The sequence below is a fragment of the Panicum virgatum genome, chromosome 4K (assembly GCF_016808335.1).
Source record: "Panicum virgatum strain AP13 chromosome 4K, P.virgatum_v5, whole genome shotgun sequence".
Classification (NCBI taxonomy): Eukaryota; Viridiplantae; Streptophyta; class Magnoliopsida; order Poales; family Poaceae; genus Panicum; species Panicum virgatum.
In genome coordinates, this window is record NC_053139.1 from 37,764,723 (window position 1) to 37,777,846 (window position 13,124).

Consider the following 13,124-nt stretch of genomic DNA (forward strand, 5'->3'; position numbering starts at 1 on the left):
GAACAGGTGAGAATATTGTTTTATGGATTTTAACATAGCCAAGAGCCAAACTGTGGATCTTTTGACAATACTGACGAGTCCGAGGCATGGAGTTCTCTTTTGGAGAAATGCTATTATTGTCGCGCTGTATAAGTGGTAGAAAAATTACGCCAATCGGTTGATATATGGTATGCTACAGGTGAATTTGAAAAAAAGAAATGGATTCAAATATCCAAATAACAGATCCTCTGAATTCAGTCTTAGGAGAAAGAGAAAATGTTATCAGAGGGTTAATGGCGGATTCTTTTAGGACAAATGGTTGATTTACTTTGCGAAAAATTTTATGCAAGGTGCTTTCTTTGACAGAATAAATAATTTTCTGCTTCAGAGCAAAATAAACATAAATTGAATGGAACACTGACTATCAAGCAGAAAGAATTCAGACAACAAAAGTAGCAGTGAGGGAACCAGACATGGCCATGACAAAACTTCTTCAGCAACATGCACCATGAACTGCAAATATTGTTTATGGATTTCGACACAAAACTAATTTGAGCCAAAAATTGACCTAACACACTCCCAAGTATTAGACCTAAATTTTCATGAGTTGATACTCCAATTCTCGATAGAAAGAAAAATGATGATATATCTCCACCTCCACCTTCCAGAACTCATCAGGGTCAAATGCTTCACTCGCTCTCCTCATCATCTTCTACCAGGATCTTCTTACAGGCCTCGTAGCACATGAACGAGATGCCTGCCGCAGGCATCAGCTTGATGCAGCTGGGCCCAAGTCCCTTGTACAGCCCGCCAATCCCTTCCTTCTCCATTATGCAGTAGAGGGCATGGAACACGTTCTTGTAGACTTGCCTCCCACCAACTGCTCCAACCTGCATTTGCTTGCGGGCCACCTCGAGCGGGAAAGTGGCACTGCTTGAGATGGCACCAGCGGCTGAGCCGATGAAGAGAGTAGCAATGTTGCTGATCTCCTCCTGCTTGAATGTCTTCCTGTAGAGCTTCTTCAGGGTGTCATACGCGTAGTAGTTAGTTGCGGCATATGGCACCACTCCTATCAGACTCGGTGTCAGACCACGGTACAGTTCTGATGGGCCTTCCTCTCGTAGAATCTTGACAAAGGCATGAAGGAAGTTGTTGTAGACATCTTTCTGCAGAAACAAGGAGTGAGCTGAAGTGTACAAAGAAACATCAGTTATTCAAGCTGTTGAGAAAGTGTTCTATTCACCTCTATTGTCAATCTGGTCTTAATCAATTCCAAAGGATACATGCACAATGTTGAGCTGACTCCAGCAAGTGCTCCAGCAAGAAGTGACGGAGGGAGGAATGTTTTTGGGGACTCATCAGCCTTTGGAGTCAAGAATTTCTTGGCTGTATCGAAAGCAAACAACTGCAATTGGACAAAAAAAAAAGATAAAATTATCGCTGTCTATAACAGTAAAGGTGATGCTTTGTTCATTTGTTGCTCTTTTTTTTTCGGGGGGGGGGGGGGGGGGGGGGGGGCAGTATGCTTGATCCAGTTGCAAGAAAAACAAGTTTCCCAAAAATCTTGAAATTCATGAGTAGAAAAAATGGTCATGGCATCTCACAACCAAAGTCCGATTAATGACTAAAGGAGTACCTTTTCGCCAATCCGTAGCCAAATAAATTTCTTTAGCACTAGAGGCCATAAACACATAAAATTGAATAAGCAAATTGCTGATCCAAAAGTTCATTTTGGGGCATCTAAGAAGTTCACAGTAGCATATTATTATACGTTTGCCACCTACACAGTACCTAACAAAACCTGTTGCACTTGACCGGAGAGTGAGATCAAAATATCAAAAGAAATGGAAGATTCAAAATATAGGAAGGAAAGTAGTCCAACCCAGTTGACCGATCATAAACTAGCAACTAGACAACTAAAACCAAACCACAGGCCCATAGCTTGGCTTAAATGTTATGAAGACTGCTGGTAGAAATATTACAACATACTCTATCCGTCCCAAAAAACAAGTCATCTTAGGAATTCAAAGATATATTAACAAAAAAGTAAAATGACAATGCTTGCCCTATGTATTAGTCATATTTGGTATTAAGAGATTGTTGCATGCACATGCACATATGGTAAAAGTACTTATTTCAGGACAAATTTTAAATCATGTAAAGACTTATTAATTGGTACGGGGGGTGTGTATTGATATATACCCTTGTCGAGGATCTACATAAATATCAAGGATGCAAGTACCATCTTCTGTAACTAGGTGAATTAAACCACTGAGTGAACTCTAGCTCGGATACTTGTTTGCAAATGGCATGCTACAATATTAATAGCTGCCTGGGTGCTGCTGCTACATAAATTAACTTGAATGTCATTGTCTCAGTGTTAGTGCAGCCTTATTCAACATGAAAGCTGTTCATTCTGGCAAGCCATAAGCACAATGGAACTGGCTGTAGAATAGCCAACACTATTCATCTTGCCCAAATTTATGCAACTAGAATTAGCATCCAAAATAGCATGTTTTGTTCCAAATTGAACGTGAGGTTGACACACTAGTGAACTGGATGACGAGCAAAGCACGTCTTCTAGCATCACTGATACCCGGCAGCACACAATAGTGGAAGCACATTATAATTTCTAGAAAAATAGGACATCCTGGGCACTAAAATGATAACAGAAAAACAAACAAAAGGTCTCCTGGGCACTGAAATAGTAATAACAAAGAAACAAACAAAAGGTAATAATTTACCTCAATTGCTTTGCTTGGCGCAACACGGATAACATTGACAAGATTCCCACGGAACAGCCCAGTCCACCCCTCAGTGTTCATGATCGACTGGAACACCTCCGTCATCGAGTTCCCATTGCTCCCGACCATCAAGTGAGTCCTAATCGTCTCTAACGGTGCCACGCAAGTCCTGGAAACAGCCCCCGCAACTGCTCCACTAACCAGCCGCCTCAAATGTGGGTTCCCAATCTTGATTTTGAGCTTCAGCCCATGCTTCTTGGCCTTCTTCTTTGCCTTACCATCAACCACCTCCTCCTCTACTGGCTCAGCCTCGGTGCTAATAACTTGGTACCCAACCGCCTCAGAAACATACTTTACGCAATGATCAGCGAAGGGAATCTTAATGTCCTTCTCCCCCGGACTGGGTGCCACTGCTGGCGCGCCCGTCGACACTTTAAGACCAACGCTAGCAAACAGCCCGCCATGAGCAGGCCCAGTGCCTTGCAGGCTTAGAGAGAAGCCCTTGTCATCACGAGAATCCCATGGGAACCGGAGCTCGGGGGGCTGAATAGACCAGCCCTGCTTCTTCTCCACGGCTAATACGCTGTTCTTGCTCTTGGCCGTCATCGCCACCATCGTTGCCGCCATTGCTTAGAAAATATAGGTCTGGCTCAACCTGCAGCAGACAGTGGGGGTGGGTTCAGGCTTTCAGCCGCACTGCATTGACGGTCACAGCAAGGAGTATATTCTCAGCCACCAATTCCAAAAGCTAGACACCAGTGATATTTTTTATAAAAAAAATGGAAGCTTTCCACTACGAATCAAGAATACACAACCTACCCTCTCCACTAGGAAATCCCAAGAGAAAGGTGGTCAAAAAGTTGATACTCTGATGGACCAATCGGGTGACAACACTTAATACCAGGAGCACGCTGAAAATGCAATGAACCTGGCCTCCCTTCCGCCGACCTCAACCCGTACCCAAACGAACCCATCCTGAACAAGATCACCAAACCTTTCCCCGATCCAAACCCCCCGCCAGACATCACCTACGTCCTGGGCACCGGCGGCGGCGCCGACGAGGACACGAAGCGCAAAATACCTCAGGTTGCAGCCGCTCCGGAAGCTGGACAGGGCGGGCGCCTCTCCCCGTTTCCTTCGGCCCCGCGTGGATAGCAGGCGGGCTGGCGGTGGCGGAGGCCGGAGGAGTGGAGCGGCGGCCGGCGGCGGCTTCCTCCCCCGCCTTGCGCTGCTCCCTGAACCGGACAGGAGAGGAGAGGGTCCGAGGAGAGGAGGGTGCTGCCGCCTTTCTGCGAGGGAGAAGGGGGGCGCCCAATCCCCTTCCCTTTTGGGGGATGGTTCCGGGGGGCCATGGGTTATTGCTGGACCAACACGAGGGCAGTTCCGGGAATTCGCAGTGGATTTTTAGGGTGCGGTGGATTCCGGCGGGTCTTGTCTCGTTGGACGCCGATGGTTCGAGACGCGTCTTTTTCTTTTTTATATTTTTTAAAAATAAAAATTTTAAAAATATATGTCCATTTTGAAAAATTTCGAAAATGACCCCCGGTCACCCGCCCCAAGGGCGACAGGCCAAGCAACGGGCGACAGGACCTTAATGTAATTTTTTTAAATTTGCAAAGAGGTCTCTGGCCGGAGTTGTATGGAGGGAGGGGTCCTGTCGCCCCCCACGGGCGACAGGGGGTCTCCCACCCTATATAAGCTCTGGCCTCCATTCCTTCTCATTTGAGCCCAAAAATTGCACCAAAAATTCAGAAAAAAAGTGAGGGTTGAGGAGAAGAAAAGCGGTGAAGTTCTGCCGAATTGCGCACTTGTGATCTACCGGTAACTTCCGTATGAATCCATTAATATTGTATAAAAATTTAATTTAATTAGCGGATTAGCTGAATTAGATTTGGTGCTTTAGAACACTCGTTTAGTATTACAATTTCAGTACTATTACAGACTTGTTTTTAAATTAATTATAAATTAGAATAGAATTATGACAGTACCTTATTGATATTGCAGCATAAGGCAATGGCTGCCTCCAATTGTGGATGATTTTCATATACCGAAGAAAAATCTAGTATAATACTTAATATCATGACCCATCTTATTATCAGTAAGAAGTTGGATACGTTAGCGGATGGTACGATAGAGATGGTGTTGTCCAAAGTAGTAGAGTTTAGAGATTTCACATTATTTCGAGCTATTACAACGCAAGATGTAAAGGGACACCTGCTAGAACGTCAGAAGATATACATAAGAGTATGTGAACTAGCGAATCATCCTAATATCATTGGATTCTTATAAAGTTCTTGTAAGATATGGATGCGGCCAGAGGTGTATGAGATGCACATTAATGTAACTCTCATTCAGTTCTAATCTCATCCGTCATTTGGAATCCATATTTATGAAACAGTAACATTGTTGTTTAATTATATGCTAGGATTACCCCGAGGACACGGAGTTGATTAACAAATCGATACCAAATTTCCGTAAATTCGTATGTATCTTCGGTCGACTTATGCCGCAAACTAGACGAAGGAGGTGGATAAGATCTTCGGGTGATAGTACTTGGCCTGCGCAAGAACAGATGACCGGATGTTCGTCGAGTCATGCTACAGCACCTCAAGCACCAACTTGTGTTCACTGGGATGACGACATGGATGACTTCATGCCCCCCAAACCATGGCCTCCAACACATGATGTTCCTCCCACTTTACATGAACCTAGAACCAGAAAAAAGACAAAGGGAAAGGCAAGAGGTTCGTCAAGTCATGTTGCACCACCTGCAGCACAAACTTGTGTTAACTGGGATGACGACATGGATGACTTCATGCCCCCAAACCATTGCCTCCAACACATGATGTTCCTCCCCCTTACATGAACGTAGATCCAGAAAAGAGAGAAAGGGAAAGACAAGAGGTTCGTCGAGCCATACTACACCACCTGCAGCACCACCATCTATCAACTGGGATGACGACCTAGATGATTTCATGCCATGATCTATAACATATGATGTTCATCAGTTTAAGATGTATTCGCATTTAGTATTGTTAATGTTGTATTATGCTTGTATGTATGTCGCGTACCTAACTTGCATTCACTGGACATGTACATAATGTCGAGTTTGAATCATACTTAGTCGTAATGGAGCATCGAAGCATAAACATACCATCTATCGTATGTAATGGAAAATACGAGAGTGATCAGAGGCGAACGTTGAAGTGTACAAATAAGCGGTCCACAACTATCTCATTACAAATAAACATCAGAGATACAAACATCGGATATATCTAACCACTCCTAGGGCATCGTACCCTCTTAGCCCTCTGCTGGGCACGAACATGGCTCTCGGAGTAGGTGTGACGATCCGGAGACCTCACCTGTCGCTCAGAACGCAAAGAGGACTGCGGTGTCTGCTGCTGAGAGATCCCAAGTGATGATCCTCCTAGCTGTGAATACCCCAAGACATCGGGGTCACCGTGCGCGCCAGGTGAGTCTGGAGTCAAGCTATCGAGTTCGTCTAAGGTGACGCCCTTATTATCTGGAACAAACATACTCGAAACAAACCCTGCGTAACATATAAACGTAAAGCAATATATGTTACGTGGTAAATTAGTGAGTGTATTGAGAGAGTGTTTTGTACTAGGTCGAAAGAAGGAAGAAGGTCCGGCGCCTGCATCGGGGTAGAATCCTACGCATAAAATGCGGATGTTAGCGTACGCTCGTGTCTTTCGTCATGACATGTAGAAACCGAAATACGAAACATAAACTAACCTGTAGTTGTGTAGTACTGAGACGTCGGCCGGTGCACGGTCGCCAGACACGGGAAGGACGACGAGGCCTGGGACGACCTGTGGCTGTCTTCAAACTGCACACGGCTTCCCAAGTTGTGCAGTACTGAACGCAACTGGTCACGCTGCCTCGACCATGCCTCTGTCTGCTCAAACTGGGTCATTGGGGATCCGGCACGTACCCTCGTCAGGTAAGTCGAGCAGTCCATCTCCATCATGTTGCAAAGGCGAAACTGCATCCATTGAGTAAAGGAACAGTTAGTAACACATGAATTATCTTATATATATATATGCAAATATGATTAAGAGACTCACCGCGCCAGCTAGTGCCACCACGTGGTGCCGGACATAGCCATCCTGAGGCTCGCCTGGTGTGGCTGCGGGTGAGTGTCAACATAAACCAGACGAGGCCGAGTCCGGGGTAAGTACCAGGTGAGGTAAGCACTAAAGGAGCTGTCTATGTGTGGTCCTGTTGGATGGACCAAATGCTCGTCTGTCTGTTCCCATTGGTCCACCCACGGATGCATCTTGGTGAGCCAATCATCAGAGCACGGCAAGCCACTCCTTGACAACCTACAAAAGTGGATCACGAAGAATCGTTAGATTCGACACGAATGTATGAGCCAAGTTCATTCATAATTACCGGTGGTCCTGGCGACTGACACGCTCCAACGCGGTGGGCACCGGAAACTCCTAGCGCTGCCCAAACTGTCTCCTGACTCTCCAGGGGCAATATGCTTCAACCACGATGTCGTAAACCAGGACGGCTGTAGTAAGCCACAGGCTCGCATTCGCGGAGCAGTGCGAAGACAGGCCTGCTGGTGCACGGGTAGCCACAACCTCTGGGCTGTAAGGCTCCCAGACAACGTCCTCGGGCGTCAGCATGTCGAGCTCCGAAACAAACTCAGGATATGCGCGTCTAACCTGCGCATGCGCCCAGGACCTCTGCAGTCCGAATAAGTAAAATTAAAAGTGCGCTAATACATCGTGTAACAATGAATAACAAAATTAGATTTGTTGCGAACGTACCTGACGCCAGATCCAGAGAGTTCCCATAGTGGGCTTGTCGTCCTCCTCGTCGCCGTACATGGTCTCGTGGTAAGGCTCGTGGCTGACGATGAGCCGACCAACGGCTAGCCTCTCGTACGACCAAAGTTGCAGCAGTAGTGGGCACCCCGCCAGGATAGCGTTCCCATGTGTCTTCCTGCAGCCGTTGCAGAGTCCACGGTAAGTGGCTGCAAGTACCGCATCACCCCAGCTGTAGGGTGGTACGTCCTCGTCCCCATCCGCAATCTCTCGTGCATACGAAGGAGAATCCTATCGACCGAGTTGCCATGAGTATTGTTAAACATGATGTAACCAAACAACCAAAGTAGGTACGCCTCCAGCGATCTGGTCACACTGTACTCGTCAGCATCCGCAGCCAACAGGGTAGGCTGTATAAACAACCGCAGCCAACAGGGTAGGCTGTATAAACAATTAAGATTAATGATTTCAACTGACAATGCAACATGTGAATTGTAACAATTAAACTTAAATATTCAATGAATACATACTGTAAACTGTAGTAACCAGGTCTTCGAAGGACCTGCTGCTCGCGGGTGCGGGTTGATCGGACCTGCTTCTTCCACGCGGTCAACCAGGGTAAAACGGGCCTCCAGGTCATCCTTACACGAGGCCGCCACCACATGTGGACCTACAGCCTCCCCGACGATAGGGAGGCCGGGGAGGTAGGCCACGTCCTGCAGCGTAGGAGTCATCTCCCCACACGGGAGGTGGAACGTGTGTGTCTCCGGCCACCATCTGTCAACGAGCGCCGTCAGGAGGGATCGGTCGAGCTGAACAAGCCCACCCTCGACAAGACGGCCCAGAGTCAGTATACCGGACTCACGTAACCTATAATAAACAAAATTGTCTAAACAAAGGAATACCGACGAATACATAAGTGATAAACAATAATATTTCATTACATACCTGTCAACCCAATCGTGGTGTATAGAGATCGCCTCCCCAGGTGGACGAGGACGTTGCACCTCTAGGGCTCGGTGCTCAACTGCTGCAAAGAAAGACCTGTGGCTCGAGTCGATAACTGGGTCTAGCAAGGAGTCCATCTCCATACCTACATTCAAAAATATATGAGAACACAGGTACATATAGGTTCGATACAAACTGGACGCACGATATTTATACATTACAGATAGGTTCGATACAAAATGGACGCACATTTACTACATATTACAGATAGGTTCGATACAAACCGGACGCACGATATTTATATATTACAGATAGGTTCGATACAAACTGGACGCACGATTACTACATATTACAGATAGGTTCGATACAAACGGGACGCACGATATTTATACATGACAGATATGTTCCATACAAACTGGACGCACAATTACTACATATTACAGATATGTTCGATACAAACTCCACGCACGATTAGTATATAGGTACAAACTGCACTCTGGTGGATCATGACACCGAGTGCCTTCCACGAGCAATTCTCGCCGATGGTCGTCTGAACATAGGAGGTGCTCCATCTCTGGGATTTCCGGAAGGACCGACGTCAGCAGCATCGTGAAGTGCATTCTGAGGACACTTCTTGTAGTTGTGACCCAATGCTCCACATTGGCTGCAACGCTTTTGTGCCTTGCTTGCTTCGAACTCGTCCATACCATTCCGAATACGACGTGTCTGACAGCGGCCTTTGCCTTTCTTAGTGGCTGTATCAGGAATAAACATCTTATCCTCATTATCCTGAATGAAAGGTCTCACTATTCCAATCACGTATACCTCATGTCCCCAGGTGGATACAGCTGCTTCCTTACTGAAGTAAGGTGAAACAAATACTCCTGGCTGCAACCCAGACTCTGCACATGCCGCAATGAGATGCGAGCATGGCAAATGCAATAACTTAGGCTTCATGCAGGAGCAGAAGGCTTTGCCATCTACTGTAATCAAACTCTCCTGTACCACCCTATCTCTTCGGATACCACGACCAGTTCTATCCTTACATAGAACCTCAAATCTATGCTCCATTGTACTTGTCGATATGACGCGGTGCAATTTAACCTTTTCAATCTTCTTTTGCATATATTGTGTCACTCTTGTGCAAAACTGAATTTAGGGGTTGCTGATGTTTATGCTTGCAGCCATGTAACGTTCTCTGAAATACTTCATGCACTCATACATGATGAACTCAACAATTCCCACAAGAGAAAAGGCACGACAAGAACGCATAACCATATTGAAACACTCTGCATGGTTCGTTGTCTGAATACCATACCGTATTCCGTTGGTATCATAAAGGAATGACCATTTCTCCTTAGGTGCACCTCGAATCCAGTGTGAAAATGGCTTCTCAATTGAATCCCTAGCCTCTGCAGCCTGACTCGTGCTTATTACTGATACCCTTACCTTCACTAGCTCTGCAGTCAACTGATCAAGCATCTGCCATAATGCATTGAATTTTCTCTGTTGATTTTGGGTGCACAACCTCTTAAACATGTTCTTAAGATCCTTATTCTTGAAGTGGTCATAGAAGTTTGCACCCATATGCCTAATGCACCACCTGTTGTGGACATCGGGCCATAATGGAGGCGTTGTCGCAGTTCCGCGTTGCAATTTCATTATTGATTGTAGCAGACCTACATTCCTATCACTAATAAGGCACACATCTGGACGTGCAGCAACAACATGAACCTTCACTCGTTCAAGGAACCAATACCAACTGTCTAAGTTCTCATTCTCAACAAATGCAAATGCGAGCGGAACTATTTAGTTGTTGCAATCTACCCCGATTGCGGTGAGTATCTGACCTTTATACCTTCCAGTCAGAAATGTTCCATCAATGCAGATCACCGGAAGACAACACTGAAATGCCCTAACGCAGGCACCTAGACAAAAGAAGGCTCATTGCAGAATGCTTTGCCCCCTAGTCACGGCTGGTACGAGGTATGTGTTATAAAAGCTTCCAGGATTTCTAGCACTAACCGGGATAACATACGAGGTAGGTTATCATATGATGCCTCGTATGTGCCGAACCGCATCTCGAACACCCTTTGTTTAGCCCGCCATGCCTTCAAATAACTAATAGTGTACTGGTAAGTCTGCTCAATGTGTCGAACAATCATTTTTGGCTCATAATTTAGGTTGTCCATAATCAACCCATATATTTGCTTTGCAACAAAGTCGCATGATATATTGCGATGCGAGGGAAGAACTTCTGACAGCAAACAAGTGTGCTCTGTCACAATGGAACATTTCCAGTTCGACTTCCATTTTCCCTTGAATGCATGTACTCGTCATGGACATCCATCATTCACACACTTCACCTCATATTCTTTATTGCCAGACTTTACGACTCTAAATTCTCGTTTCAATGATATTGCCATAGTCTCACAGCATCTTTTACGGCTTCAATGTTTGGATATGTTGCACCTTGCACTACCTCATTCCCTCTGTATTCCCACTCCTGATTTCGTACGTCTTCTACGACATGATTGCCAAAATCATGCTTCTTCCACTCTTTTGGCAATGAGTACTGCTCGTCATCAGATGAGCCCTCATATTCTTTCATCTCCATTGCGATTTGGTCTTCTGCCTCCATCTCGTCCACAATTCTATGTATCCTCTCTCCCTCATCTATAAGGTCTTGTGGTCCGATGTTTTGGTTCTCTATCTCTTCTGACTCATCTTGCTCAACATAGTTGGTCTCTCTTCGAATACTCGGAGTTACTTGATCTGTACCATGTTGGATTTCATTTTGTGTCTTCTCCCGGGTTTGAACAAGAATGGCCAGAGGCCACCCACGCTCTAGAGCTGCTTGCATGTACTTCTGCCAGTCATCAGTGTTGTGTATCATCATCAATTCCCATAAATCACTTTGTACCTCCCAACTAACAAGAGATTGGACGGTCATCACATGTGTCTCTGGATCTACACGGAACCCACGCTGCGGCCACTTATATATGGAACCAAAACTCATCTCCAGAGGTTTATCTATGGCACTAGATGTGCACTTAAAGGCAGAAAGGTCTACTCTATTTGGCCCATACAAAATATTGTAGTCACCAAAAAATACTTGAAACTGCATCTTGCTCGACATATCTGTATATCACAGAATACTTATCGAGTTATACTCTTTACTTCACTACCTTATTCAATAATCCGTAAAAACTAAGTATGGATTTCAACTACAACATATAAGTATTCATAACTACGTGATGACACTCAAATTCTATACTGCATATGCGAAATTCTATTCTAAATCGTAATTAATTTATAAACACGTCTCTAATAGTACTGCAATTGTAATAATAAACACGTAGTACTAATTTTCTAAACTAATTTACTACTACGTAACTAAAGTATCATTAAACTCCTACTTAAATGGTTCTATTATAGCACTAATTAAATTAAATTAATCTACAATACCACTGGAAAAATACATAAGTTAAATGTACTTACCTGCAGATCACAAGTGCGCAATCCGGCAGGGCTTCGCCGCTTCCATTCTCCTCACCCCTCTCTTTTTTTCTGGATTTTTGGTGGAATTTTTGGGCTCAAATGAGGAGGGAATGAGAGTTAAGGGCTTGTATAGGGGGCAGAGCCGGTCGCCCGTGGGTGGGGCCCCCAGTCGCGGGGAGGGGGGGCGACAGGCCCCCCTTGCCCCCACGCGCCCCGGCCAGGGACCTCTTTGCAAATTAGAAGAAAAAAAATTACATTAAGGTCCTGTTGCCCCTTAGGCGGGCGACCGTGGTATATTTTTGAATTTTTTCGAAACGGACATATATTTTTTAAATTTTGATTTTTTAATATAAAAAAGAAAAAATCGTGTTCGAGACCGCACGGGTATGGGCCGTCGGCCCATAGGCGATGATTTCATATTCACTCGAACTAGATTAAAATTTTTTTAGGAGAACTAGACAACAATTTTGTTTCAATTTCTTAGAAAGTTTTTTTAAGCGGAATTAATGAGTTCCATTTTTTTCTTAAAGCTCACACACTATTCTAAAAAACACACGTGAGACACTGATTAGTGACTGATGCTGATTTGGTGTAAAAAAAATGCCAGCAGAACAGAGCGTTTCTACTGATTCACATGGAGATTTGATTTGCGCACAAATAAAACGAGATTATGACTTTCGACCACCTAGAGGTTCAACCGTTCAAGGACGAGAGTTTTTTTTTTGCTAAAAAAAGGACGAGAGTACTTTCGACGACCTGAGTAACGATGCGTCCAACCTTCAAAGTCTACGTCGTCGACGATGGCGAAGACTCCGACCAAACATGTGTTTCTGACTTGCCGTGGAACACAGGACACGTTTTTATACCGTGGACAGCCGTGGAGAAGGACACTGGGCACGACACCATCAGCATCAAGTTTTCAGAACTCGGGGCTTAAAGCATCGTATGTGATGCCTCACTGAAACTTGTAGACACAACCGGCAAACTGAACCAAGCACATGCTGTCAATCTGCTCCGACCGATTGCACGTGCACGCGTGCTTTTGATTTGCAGCTGTTGAAGAACAGGGCCAGGGGCAAGGGATACGGATAAGATGGATGCCTGTAGGTCAAGTACATTGTTTGTAGGGGTGCCTATGCACTCACAGAAA

General features: G+C 45.2%; 1 protein-coding gene across 1 annotated transcript; it reads right to left on the reverse strand.

Moving 5' to 3' along the window:
• Window positions 1-380: 380 nt before the first annotated feature.
• Window positions 381-4,058, reverse strand: LOC120703845 (adenine nucleotide transporter BT1, chloroplastic/mitochondrial-like). Its single transcript, XM_039988035.1, has 4 exons — window positions 3,805-4,058; window positions 2,724-3,378; window positions 1,223-1,384; window positions 381-1,145 (listed from the first exon to the last, which is right to left on the reverse strand). Exons 2-4 carry the CDS (start codon window positions 3,348-3,350, stop codon window positions 669-671), a joined length of 1,266 nt encoding a protein of 421 aa, XP_039843969.1. The 5' UTR covers window positions 3,351-3,378; window positions 3,805-4,058; the 3' UTR covers window positions 381-668.
• Between the last annotated feature and the right edge of the window lie 9,066 nt (window positions 4,059-13,124).

Coding starts and splice junctions, on each gene's coding strand:
- LOC120703845 (XM_039988035.1), bottom strand. CDS start 3,350: ATGGCGGCAACGATGGTGGCGATGACGGCCAAGAGCAAGAACAGCGTA. Junction 1,385..2,723: donor CGCCAAGCAAAGCAATTGAG/GTAAATTATTAC, acceptor GTCCAATTGCAG/TTGTTTGCTTTCGATACAGC. Junction 1,146..1,222: donor AGACCAGATTGACAATAGAG/GTGAATAGAACA, acceptor TTGTTTCTGCAG/AAAGATGTCTACAACAACTT.